Here is a 12,983-nt window from a genome sequence, read left to right on the forward strand (position 1 = left end):
CCCAAAGGTAATTTTGCTGGTTTTGAAGCAAAATCATTAGTCAAATAGGGCTGAAATCAGCAGAGAGCTGTAAGCCTGCTTTACGCTGAGCACTGTTCTTACAGAGGGAGTGTTGCTTCAAGCAACTCTTTAGAGATCAGAAAGGATCCTGGTGCCAGGATCCTCCCTGCGATGGGCTGAGTTCCCAACTGCAGCCTAAACCAGTCCAAAAATGTGCTAGAAAACATGAGGAAGGGTTTCCACCTGAAGTCAGAGAAGAGGCAGAGGGAGCAGAGTCAGGCTGTAAGGAAGGACTATAAGGGCACAGGAGTAGCCAGGCAGAAGAAAACATCTCTGGACGATGCACATCTGTGTGAGAAGGACTGGTGGTGGCATGTAAGGAAGGAAAAGGATCGCCACGGCAGTGCAGGAAAGTGGCAAGATGCCTTTGTAAGGGCAAATTTTTCCCATTGAACATTAATTGCTTTCCATGGATACAAATGCACTTTAAGTGATAAAAGGAGTGGCTGACAAGCAATGCTGTATTTAGCAGATATCAGAGAATGCAATGTAGGTTAATTACCTTCTCTTAAAATTAATTTTTTTTTCCAAAGAGGTGAGCATCTGTTTGAGACAGAAGCTAATCTCCAAACTCCTGTTGTCTACTTCAATGAGAAGAGGAGTAAGAAAGGGAATGAGATGGGGTGGTGAGGAGACAGCAGCAGGAGCCATGGTGACTTTTTTTCCCTGGCATCAAGGTGTCAGGTTTTTTGCATTGCTTCCCATAGACTTTCCTCTTGGTTACCTTCAGAAGCACAAGCAACACCATGAACTGCCCACAGCTCCCTCCAGGGCTTTGAGCTTCCCAAGCGGTGTCCACAGCCGCTGCTCCTGCTGACACAGTTTATTTAAATAGGCAGGGAGAAAGTATTGGTGATTGCAGGAGGCAGTGTATAGTGTAAACTACCTCTGTGAGGTTTTAAAAAGGAAAAAACACTCTGGTATTCGTGCCACTCTGTAATTGAGGGATATCAGTCAGGTGAAGATCTTCCCAGGGAGTGGAAGGAACAGCCTGGGAATGAAAAACCCACAGTTCCTACAAGGTTGCGTTTCCCCTTCAACAGGGCACGTGAAGTGTAATGTGTCCCCTTTCCAAAGCTGTTTTCCCTCTAAATCAGTCTCTTAGTGGGAAGAGGTGGGAAGGAAAGTATCAACCCATCAGTCAGGGTTCTCAGTGCCGACAGGGTCACATCAGCTTCTAAAGCCTTCGGGCACCCAAACCACAGAGTGGTTATCACAGCAAGTCTGTGCAGCAAAGCACTGCAGCAGGTGAGTGACAGGATGCAAATATCAGGGAGGACCTGCCCCTGTATCTACTTCAGTGCCTTTTCAGCCACACCTTTCTGGTAAATTGTAAAATGTCGGTCAGGGCGCTCTGGAGATGGGTAGAACAAGGCGTGCTCATACCCCAACTTCTTTTATGACCTAGTGCCTTGAGGTGCATTTAGAAAATGCATCCAAGTTTTGTCTTTTATTATAGGATTTAGTCAAGAGATACTGAGCAGAGCACTGTGTAAGTCTCATTAAGAGAGCTCAGCAACAGGATATTCTGTGATTCCAGATTCCAGGATACCTTTCTGCATATCCTCTGTGTGTGTATATATGTGTGTGTGTATGTGTGTGTGTGCAAGCACAGAGTTTGCATATATACACATCACAGTAAACTTTGAGGGTTTGTAGGTTTAAAACAACGTGTTGGTACCAGCTGTATAGCATGTTTTCTATGCATTACATCAGTGTTCCTCATTTTCTATGCAGAGACACACACAGACCCTGTGAAAACTTGGCCCTTATTTTACAAAAACATACCTGAGATATTACAAACTTAGCATCCTAAAGTCAGTATTTTTAAAGTGACTGGAAAAATTACGTGAGAATTTTCAGGTTTGGTACACGTTAAGCTCATTGATATCAGAGTAAGTTTAGTCCATACAACCTTCCAGCATGAGTAATTTTTTTGTCTGTGAAACCCACTGACTACAAACACATTAACTGGCAGGGATTAGAAAGCAATATTTTATAATTTGCGCTTTATTTACAGGTGGTTTTCCCATTTTTTCTTTATTTGGATTAGGCAAACAACTGGTCCCAAGTTTTTATTCGTTATAAGAAAAAGAAAAATCCTCCTTTTAATAGGTGTGTGCTTCACACTTTTCAATAGCATAGAATGTTTCACTTGGTCAGAAAGCTGATTTAATTTACTGCTAGGTTAAATGTTAAAGGTTTCAGTTTTACGACCATGAATTCTCAAATTAAATTCAGTGCATTGCTTAAATTTCTAGCTGCAGTGCATTTAGCCTAATTGCTTTGGTAAGTTGGGTGCTTAGTAACTACTACTTCTCTGAATTTTCATCTTTAAAGGCGAGCAAAATAAGCCTGAGGGCCACAGGTGGGCTAGCCTGCTCTTTGGGATTCACCTGTGGGGTCTTTGGATATCTCTTCCAGTCTGACTGCATCCTCAGACCATATCTGATGAGGCTCTTCTGCTGACAAGGGAGAGCATTTAAACACCTGTAGGTTTTAGCTATTTAAGCCCAAATCAGTTTTGAAGCAACAAGAAAGGCTGAACAAAATGGTTCAGATTTCAGTCAGTTGTCAACTAAATGTGTGCACTGGGCCTTTAAGTATTTGGCCAGACACATCTTGATTGCTTGGCTTTTGTTTTCACCCTTGGAAAGTCAGCTGGATAATGCCCTGTAGCCAAAGTCTATTCTGTGATGCTGTAAGTGGGCTGGGGATGCCGGGGTGAGGGGAGTGTGTGGGGAGAGGGGAACTGGGTGAAGGGAGAATTAACCAAAAACAAAGTTATATTCATGTATTTCCAAATTTTTGTGAGCTGAGGTGTTTGCAGTCATTTTCAGTTTTCTTGCAATGTCAAATATAAAAGTCATAAGAACATAAAATGATCCCAGTGATGCAATCTTTAAGGTGGGCTCTTTTGGGGGATAAATCACAATGCAAACACGGAGGTGATGGAAACAATCAAGGAAACTTCCACCAATGGCACCCTCAGAGGCAAGCCCTGAGTGTCTGGTTTTTTCCTCTTTGTTTACAGTATTTTTAAGGCTTTGAGTTCTCACGCAACATATATGTCATTAAATGGCTGATTCCTCTTTGCACACGTTGTTGTGATGGCCTGTGGCAACCTGAATTAATTGTTTCAGTAGTTGATGGTGGTTACTAGCCGTAATTATTATAATTTGCATTTATAAAAACTTCTTTCATCTAAGGATCTCAAAATGCTTTTGCACACATTTAATTAAGCTTCACAACATCCTGTGAGGTAAGTGTCAAGAGTGTTGTTACATCCATTTTTACACAGGTTTCTCCAAGAAAACAAGGTCAGTCTCTAACGTGACTGGTATTTGGTTCACATCACTCTTGCACAGGACGAGTGGCATGGCTGCAGGAATTAGGAATGCTGATCTAGGTCACTTTGCATCTCCCACATGGCTCTTGCTGCTGCCACGCTGTGTGGACACACACACTAAGCCATAGCAAACACAGTCAGAGCAGCCTCAGCCCAGATTTCCAGTCTGAGGTGGCCCTTTCTCTCCCAGGAGCACTCGAGCAGCAGAAACATCTTGGGAAGAAAAAGAGATAAGCACCCAACACGATGCATAAGATGACAACCCACCTTGCAAAGATCTGTTCTTTCCACAATTTTCTACCTTAGCATTTAAGCCTCTCTCTGCAATCTGCACACAGCAAGACAGCTTTAGCCAAAGCCAAGAAAGCAGCTGCAGGCAATGTAAAGTCACCCTTTACCAGCCACTCGCCTGCTCTAGAAGAGGCTGCACACACTTCACCTCCACCCCCTACCAGCCTTAGACCCAACCCTATGGGCAATTAGCAATTCTGAGATCTACTAAATCCTAGATTACCACTTGACAGATATTTAAAAGTGAGGATCAGCTGAAGTAATGTAGACTTGGAACTTGGGGAGAGAGAAGTTTTTCAAAAGCTCATTTCTTTTTCAAACATATGACTATGTTGTTTAAATTGAACCTAGCTCTCTGTAAGGTCTGTTGATCACCATAATAGCCCTGAGGAAGATAGGTCTAAGTAAGTGCTTGCAAATTGAGTAAAGAGTCCCAGGCCATACCTTCATGAGTTCTTTACCATCCTCATCAATTTACGTTTACATAAATTGTTTACATGTGGCAATGACCAGATTAGCTATTTGGAAAGAACTCTGCCTGTGGATGCATTTATTCCAAAATAAAAGCCACTTTGCTTTTCTAAATTAAGCGCACTTACAGGTAGAGAATGATTATTCTGAATAACATAAGAAAGTCATTTCATTCCTAAGTAGGCCATTGAGCAGAAATATTCTGAAATAATCTATCTGTCTAATTTCTTGTGTTGATGCTTTTTAAGGCACTGACAAAGTCACAGTTAGCAACCAATATTTTTTTCAATCCATTGTTTTCTTGGAGAGGGTGTGCCAGTCCAGGGCAGAGTCAAAGATTCTTTTCTGTTCCCCTGAGTTCCCCTGAGTCAATGTACAGGATTTATTCTGGTCCATGTCTCTGTTGTGGGGGAAGGAACGCCTGGCAGCCAGAGGAGAAGGTCTGGCACAAGAACATGCATCATTTTGTTTTACCTGATGCTGTCTACTTAACCTTCATCGGAAATGGAGCAGTCATTGGCCTAAGCCTGCATTCTCACTTGAAGCTTTCTTCTGCTTTTCTTCTCCTCCAAACACGTTCATGCCTGCTGTGGCACAGAAAAGAAAAATATGGCAGCAACCATACTTGACATACATGACAGAACACAATGCCATGGGAATCCCAGCATCAGGCCCTCAGATGGGTTTTTATTGCTGCTACCATAAAGCTTTCAATAACTTCAAATGACTGGTTTTGGGGTATGTTTCTTTATTTGGAAGGGGGGGTGTAAAAATTCTCCTCGTGTTATCTCATATTGCAGAAACTGAGACTAGATGGGTGCTACATTATCCTTTTTGGACCTCAATCACTCCCAAAGATTCAAGATGAACTCTGCCTGCCCAGGCACCAGAGTCAGTGCCCCAGGGAATTTCTTCATATCTAAGGGATATGCAGGATGTGTACTCGCATGCCCTTGCTGCCTCTCAACTCCAGCTGTACATGAAGTTTTGCTTCAGGAACCTGTACCTCCAGTATTGCATTATCTTTTTCAGTCTCTGTCATCAAGAGTTTAAATACAGTTCAGATCAGTGTTAGTGGCCCAGCTCCAAATGAGGAGAATTGCTGCAATTCGTTATCTTGACAAATTAACTGGTCTGAGGCAATTCCTTTTTGAGAGAGATACAATTACCTAACTTGTGAACTCTAGCCTTGCTCCAATGCTGTGGCATAGTTATGCACCTGCTCAAAAAGTGTGGATACTACTTTCCCATCCATAAGTACAATTCCTGCACTAGGATTTGATTAAAAAAAAAAGGCTTTCTGAGGACCAAGGTGTCTGATTGCACAGGGGATGGAAAATGTGGGAAATGCAGGGTCCTTGTCACCAAATCACAAGAGAAAGGACTGGCACAGAGAGTGTTCTATCAGAGAAACACACACCACCGGTTGTCCCATCCTCTGTTTCGAGTCCATCTTCCTGATCCAGTGGAAGAAGGTGGCTTTCCTGCTCCCAATCCACCACAGAGCAGCCCATTCAGACCTAAACCAGATTATTTTTGGGGGAAAAAAAAATCCAAGGTGTTTTCTCCCTGGCATTTAGGCAAGAATTTGTACTTTAAGTCGTTCAGTCTTTATATACCTGGAGGAAAATGGGTTGCCATCAGCACTCCACTCTTGGTGTGGACAGGAGCTGGTGCTCCTGGGAAGGCAGAGTGACCTCCAGCCTTGCCCTCACCTCCTGGCCTGGAGGACCAGTTCCCTTCTGTGTTTTCTACCAAGCAATAAAAATACATCCACAGTTACACATTGTTCTTCCAACCCAACGTGGGCAGATGCACTTCTCATCCTCTTCCCTGTGGAAAGCAACTCCTTTTGCCCCTCAGCCATAGCTCACCTGTGGGCATCATCTTTTCTTGTAAAAGAGCTCCCAGATGCTAAAAGATATCCCATAACCATTCTTTTGAACCACTGCCTCTTGGAAACTGTTTGGAATAAAGCTGTCCGGCAGAAGGCTTGTGTTTGCCTAGAGCCTCTTTGTATGGACTTGGTGGCTGGGAGTTTCCTTGAGCTCCTCTTTGAACTCCAAGCCTTCAGCATCCAAAACATTTAACCCTCAATTTCTTTTCTGCTTTATCAGTTTGGTCAGCTTCCAGCTGGCAGCATTCATTTGCAGGCTCCCATTCTGCATCTCGTGTTTGCAGATACATTTCTTTTTCAATTAACCCCTTGAAATGGTTTTCTTCTCCCCGGAGCCTACCTGCCTCCGGTCTGGCCGGCACTTCTCCCTGCCCTGGATGCCTGAAGGGCAGAAGCCAGGAGTGGAGGAGCTGGGTCCTTGAGCTGGAAGTGCCAAGCAGAGGGTGTGCCCCATGCACAGGCGTCACGGAGAGCAGCTGAAGGAACACGCAGGTTCGGCAGCGCCGGCTTTGCCCGTTGTGGGTTGGGGCTTGCAATGCCAGAGGCGCTTTTGCCTATGTGGAGTCTCTGGAGCATCACTTATGAATAATGAGAATGCTTTCGCTGGGATGCTCGGGAGCACGCGCCCACATTTCCACTGCTGCAGCCTTCGCCCCAAACAATGGGAATGTCTCTGCTCGCCAGCAGCTTTTCCACAGCTTTGTTTTAGAACAGCTATTTCTAGAGAGTCACCTAAAATGAAAAAGAAAAAAAAAAAAAGAAATAAACAAAAAAGAAAAATAAAGACCGTGTCTAAAGCATCACTTAGCAAACAAAGACATTGCCTCGTCGCCAGGACTGTCCTCCCTCCTGTGCTGGCTGTAATTGCTGAGCAGTAGCAGCCATAGGTTGCTCATGCTGGCACTCCAGCTGGTTCACAGGCATCCACAGGGAGAGGAGAACCGCTTGCCCACTGCCAGGATTGTCCGGCAAACTTCACATGGGCTGGGAAACCTGATAACATGTAGAGGTGCGGCATCTCTATTGCTGAGACACCAATCAAGCCTTTGAAGTGCGACGGCCCGCAATTGAAGCAAATCCTTGGTTATTCAGTCTCTTTCAGCTGGAGACTCATCACGGCTTGGTACTTCCACATCTGGATCACCCTGTAAGACACACCTTCTTTTTAAAATTAATTAATATTGGCACTGCTGGGGTGGTTCCTAAGGAGCCCGATTGCTTAGGCTCCAGGGAGATACAAAATTAACTATTCAGACTTAGTGGTTAACTTAATGTTGTGCCTGATTCTGGCAGAGCAAATGAGTAGTAAAGATTGAAATCTCAGCCAAAGCTGGTAAAGACTCAGCATTTCCATTTGCAGAAAGTTTTAGAGCCAGGTTTCACTGCAGACTGCAGAAGACTGCTAAGTGAAGTATAACTGTGTCAGCTACAAAAATAAAAGCAGTTGTTTATAAATATTAGCTACTTCTTTAGTTTTATCACATAACTTTTATATTAATTCTTAAATTTCCTGGCACACCCACTAAAACATTTTTGCTGCTGCTAATACCCCTACTATCCAACTAGTGAAATAATGACATGTTATGCTACTATTAAGGGTTGATTCTACTAGTAGTGATGCCTTATCTTCTCAGGCATCAGATTGTTAAATTACAACAGAACTGGGAGATATTCAGATTTAATTTCAGAATTAATCTTATCCAGCTCTTTAAACTGTAACAGCTGTTCTCAATGAGTTTGAGAAGTACTATAAAACCAATATTTCTTCAATTTGTCAAATGCAAACATGTCAGCCTTGGGAATTAACAAAACAACACAAAAATAATCTAAAAATAAAAATCCATGGAAAACTAGCTGAGAAGAAGCAAAGAAATTTAGAGTTACATTTTTCCACTCTCACAAACAAAGCTCTGTGGTTTCCCTGCAGGATTTTGATGAAACGAAACAATTTTATTAGAATATGTTTATTTAGAAAGACGTTTTCAGGAGAACAATTGTAGCCAGAAAAAAAGAGCTGACCAGACTCAAATCAGCAATGGAAGTTCCCACTGATTTTAATACCAGAAGAACTTCATGCAGTGGTTTTAGAAATAGCTTTGTGTAGAGAAAACCTGGGATAGAATTATCACAACTTGATAATGTGTGAAATCATGCCCAATCTCATGCCTTCTGCAGCAGTTATTTGCCTTTAAAAAAATCCCCAAAACCTCATAATATCATGAGAGCTTGCTTTCAACAGGTAAAAAGAAACACTTAAATGAAAAAAAGTTATTCCATAATAAGAGGAGATATGAACTTATTTACATAGAATTAGCTATTCAAGAAAAAAATTAATTTGTTTAAATGCCTAAGAGAAAAAAAGTGTGATTGTTAGTAAATTCTACTGTTTTACAGCACTCACTTGAATTAACTATTTGCATTTCTCCAGACCCTTGATTTGTTTTTCTCGGAAAAACGCTACTATTTACCTCGTTTTTTTTTTTTTTTTTGTAAAAGAGCAATGCGGCTGAAGTCTGTGTGGTTCACTGGGAGTTTGTTGGCATATATTTGCAATTCTTGAAGCAAAAAAATGATATTTTATCTTTAGAAGGAGTTACATTTTTTGAACTTATTGAATTTTTCAGAGATCAGCATGAAGAGTTCTGATTAAATGCTTGCTTCAGCATTTTAAAGGCTTCTTGTGTCCCTGTTGCCTAAGGAGGTCGTACACGAGGATTGCTCTGTAAACATCAGATTGTACAGAATTGGCTCTGCGTACCATGCCAGGCACACAAAGAGGAAGTCAAATGGCTTATCTCTCACTTATCAACTAGTTTATTTTTCACGCCCAAAAAAGGCTGCTACAAGAGCAGCTGCTACTTTGTAAATAATTTAATGGCTTCTGTTAAGTAGAGCTGTCAATTCTGCAAACAATATTAAAAGGAGATTTTCATTTTACCACGGATTTGCACGTTCTGAAATGCATTTTTATCCCTGAGAGTCCAGTGGAGGATCCTGGAGAATGGAAACAGCTTCCGATTTGCAGACACAGATTCAAAAGAGAATAGATGTGGTTAAATAATGACAGATGTATAAGCCGGGAAGGCATGATATCTCATCACCTGCATGCATTACCTAGAGAGCATCCTGCTCATTAAAGCTTAGGAAAACTTTGAGTGGACTTGTAAAGAAAGATATTTGGCTCTTTCTGACAGATGTAGCAATAGCAATTACCACGAAATTTTGGAAATGCAGAATATGCATTGTGTCATTGTGTGGTTGGGCGTATACACAATATTATCCCAATATTGATCACGACAAATGGGAATTTTTTTAAGATTTTTAGCACAAAAAATTCACATTATTTCATCTGATAAATTACTTTAATGATGAAACCACAACATTAGCATAATACCAACTCTCAAATTTTTAAAATGCAAATTCAGATTGAAATCCCCAGATCCTAACATGTTAAGCAAATAGTAGGTTAGAATTTAAAACAGCAACAGTTTATTATGCAATAAGCCAAAGGAGTATCCCAGATTGCCTGAATACAAAATCTTGGGTGAAACTTGTGATCTCTCCAGTGCTAGCACAAAGTCAGATTTCTGTTAAACACCAAACCCTAGACAACGCCCTGATCTAAATGTGAGGACCACCACCCTCTCCCAGCTCTGTGACATTGTTGTCAAAATCCTTCCCTTTCTAATTAAAAGTGGGATAGTCTAGTTTGGGAATGGCTGTGTTGTTTAAACAGTGTCCCTTGTGCATTTGTTTTTCCTGCTTTAGCACTTCTCACAGGGAGCAGAGTCCATGTCCCACAACAAAAATATTTATTTCTTTGTTCTATAGCTCATATCTGATGGTTTTGTGGCTTTGAACCACTCCTGGCATCTGATCCTATCAAATGCTCCACACTGCAGCTGTATCTCCAGACCAGAATAGGTTCAATGCTCATAACTTGAGGTCAATTTCAGATATTTATTTCAGATACAAAAGTGCAGAGAAGTCTATTTGCACTCCTGTGGGTAAGAACCCTGCTCTTCCCCTGGTTTGGTGCTTGCAGATGACAGACTGCTCTGTTTTCCATGAGGTTCCCATGGATCCAGTAGCATTATTTAGCAAGGTGTAGCTGTGCTGCATCCACAGCACAAAATATAATTATATGCATTATATGCTCATGGCATTCATATATTAGAAATGTGGCACACAAGGACTCTGTATGTCCAAATTGTAGCCCACTCCAGTTAAAAAGCTGCTGGGTACCACCTGGAGCACATGCATGAGTTACGCTGAAGTGATTGGTGTGAGGACTGGGATTTACTCAGTTCTGATTCTCGGCAGGGACAAGAAAACACAAATCAGTAGTGTGATGGAAAGAGATCAAGACAAAGTTGACCCAATTCTAATTTGTTTCTTTTCTCAATACACACTCCTCTTTGAGCTTCTCTCAGGGTTTTATGTTCTGAAATGTCCCCACTCCTCGGAGCTGGGTCAGCCTCAGAAGAAGTCATGGACATCATATATTGGTAAAAGTTTATAACTTTAAGGGGGTAAGTTATGTAGGCCTTAGATGTTACTGGAAAAAGAAAAAATATAAAAGAAAAATTAATTACATCTGCTTGACTCACCCTGTACATCTGAGCTTTGACATTTTGCAAATTAAAAGGTTTAATGTTCTCTTTCTTAACAAAATAAGGCGAAGTGGAGAGGGAGGCTCTTCAGGACCAAAGACTCAGTTCCAGGTGGGAGCACAGCAGTGAGAGATGTGTTCCCAAGCAGAGGCTGTCAAAGTTTGTGCCGCAAGACCTGCAGTGGATTTTGCCTAATTATTTTTTTTCCCCCAATCAACAGGAATTTTGTTTAAGCCCTTTCCCAGAGTTCTTCACGTATATGAAAAGCAGCTTCTCCTGAACCTCTATAAGTTCTCAATATTGTTCCTCTCCTTCTCTTGGCTTCTCACTCTGCCAGGCTCCAAGAAGAGCTGCCCAGAGAAACCTCCCTTACTTGCCCTGGAGTTGAGTTTCTGAGATGTAAAGCATTGCCCGTCCACCTATTTTCTCCTCTGCTTTTATTTCTCTTTGGATTTTTTAATCAAGTTGGAGGGGAAATTGCACAGTGCTGGCTTAGCACCTTTATTTATTGTAGTGTGGTGTGCTTGCTCGAGGTGTGCTGCTTTCAGCCAAGTTTTTCAACTATTCCCACATTGCTCTGCCTGTGGGAAGCAGCAGCACAGACAGACAACATCAGCTACCTGGGAAAGCCAAACCTTGCCACACTTCACCCTCCCTCACACCACAGATGCCAGTAATATTTAGGTGACATGAAGAGTAGGAATAGTCCACAGCAATCCTACAGCACTGGATTTTTAGGACTCAGAGGTTCAGAAACACTTACGAGGAGATTTGCCTTCCTAAGCCAGCGAGTGTTCTGGGTCTCCAGACAAAATTCTAACCAACAGTGTGGCAACCCTCGCCAGGGTGTTACATCCTCCCCACTGTCCATGGTGCCACCATGGGTATCATGCAGATTAGCTTATACAGGATCCAAGAAGGCAGAGAACAAGGGGAGAAAAACAGGATTAGAAGAGGAAAAAAATGCAAAAGGGTCTTACGATTTTGAGAAAAATCTTTTAAAGTCTTTATCTGTAACAGGATTTTTTTTTTTCCTTAATCCAAACTCTGCTAGCCTGCGGTTTGATTAAATTTTTTATTGATTTATTTAAAGTCTCACACCTAGAATATGCAATTCCTTCTCTGTATTTTTAAGTGGTTCAGATATTTTTAAACAATTTCCTTTTCCAGAGGGCTCAGACTGGAATTTGTGAATTGGATGCCCATGCTTCACCTACTGAAGACTTCAGGTCTTGATTGTGAACCAAAATATTTTAAAACAAAGCTAAGGGAAGTCTTTATTTTTAAAGGAAAGAGTTACAGATACCCTTCTGGGGAGCTAGTCCAATTGATAAGGCTTTGATCCCTATGGCAGCAGGAAAATGCTCATGTGCAGCAGCCTTTGGCAGCCTGCTGGACCTTCTGTAGTTGACAATTTAGAGAAGACATTTCCTCCTCGCTAACTACAGCCAATATACACTCAGTCTCTGTCTTTTAAAAACTCTTGGACCTGTTTCTTGTTGCTGCTCATTGGCTACTGGGCCTCCTTTTCAAGGGAAAAGCCAAGGGTGAAAGCTGTGGAAGCATATGGGTTTCCATTCAGTTTGATCCATCTCAAGAGAGGACACCCTTGTCCTTATGGACATCCAAGGCAAACAGTTGGCAGCTTGGCTGGTACTTTCAAACTAAGTAAGTGTGACACCATGTCTTGATTCTTCTTAACAGAACTTCTGGGGCAGTCAGACGAAGAAGACCCATCTTTCACTGACCAATCTCCAGAGCAGGGAGGAGGGTGCAACCTGCCTGCTCCTGGCCCTGCCGACACACCACCAGTGCAGAGCTGCTCCGGCAGGTGAGTTCTGAATAGTTTTGAAATGTATGTTTGATATTCTGAACCTTCCTGGCAACTGCAGTTGTTGTCTGCATCACGACTGCAAACACAATAAAATATTAAGACCTTAAGGAGGAACTAAGAAAAACCTGGAAGCCCAAAGGACACGGCACAGGCACAAAGAAATCTCCAGAAATAGACAGTTTGCAAGCTTTTAACACACACTAGCACAACCATTTTCCAATTAAATTGTTTGGGCAAAGGCAGCCTTGCTTGTTGAATATGGAGAAAAGTGAAATACAGCAATGGAAATGCAGCAAATTAACAGTTGCAGGTGGTGAACAGAACTTTTAAAAACCTGACATGATCTTTGCAGATTTCTGTAAGCACATCTCTAGCCTGTGATCAAAACCCCTGGGAAGATCTTTTGAGAGTGCCCTTGTTCTGAAGTTGATTCAAACCTTGAACTTAGCTGTGAGAGAAACAACAGCT

General features: G+C 42.0%; 1 protein-coding gene across 11 annotated transcripts in view; it reads left to right on the top strand.

Annotated features, from left to right (window-relative positions):
* Positions 1 to 12,983, top strand: part of LOC104696613 (WD repeat containing planar cell polarity effector) — a 148,761-nt gene that overhangs the window by 121,011 nt on the left and 14,767 nt on the right. For all 11 annotated transcript variants that reach the window (XM_039568549.1, XM_039568553.1, XM_039568550.1 and 8 more), the window contains one exon: positions 12,386 to 12,512. In XM_039568549.1, the coding sequence (XP_039424483.1) occupies positions 12,386 to 12,512 (127 nt within the window). The remainder of the gene's footprint in view (positions 1 to 12,385; positions 12,513 to 12,983) is intronic.

This window comes from Corvus cornix, chromosome 3, assembly GCF_000738735.6.
Source record: "Corvus cornix cornix isolate S_Up_H32 chromosome 3, ASM73873v5, whole genome shotgun sequence".
NCBI classification, from domain to species: domain Eukaryota; kingdom Metazoa; phylum Chordata; class Aves; order Passeriformes; family Corvidae; genus Corvus; species Corvus cornix.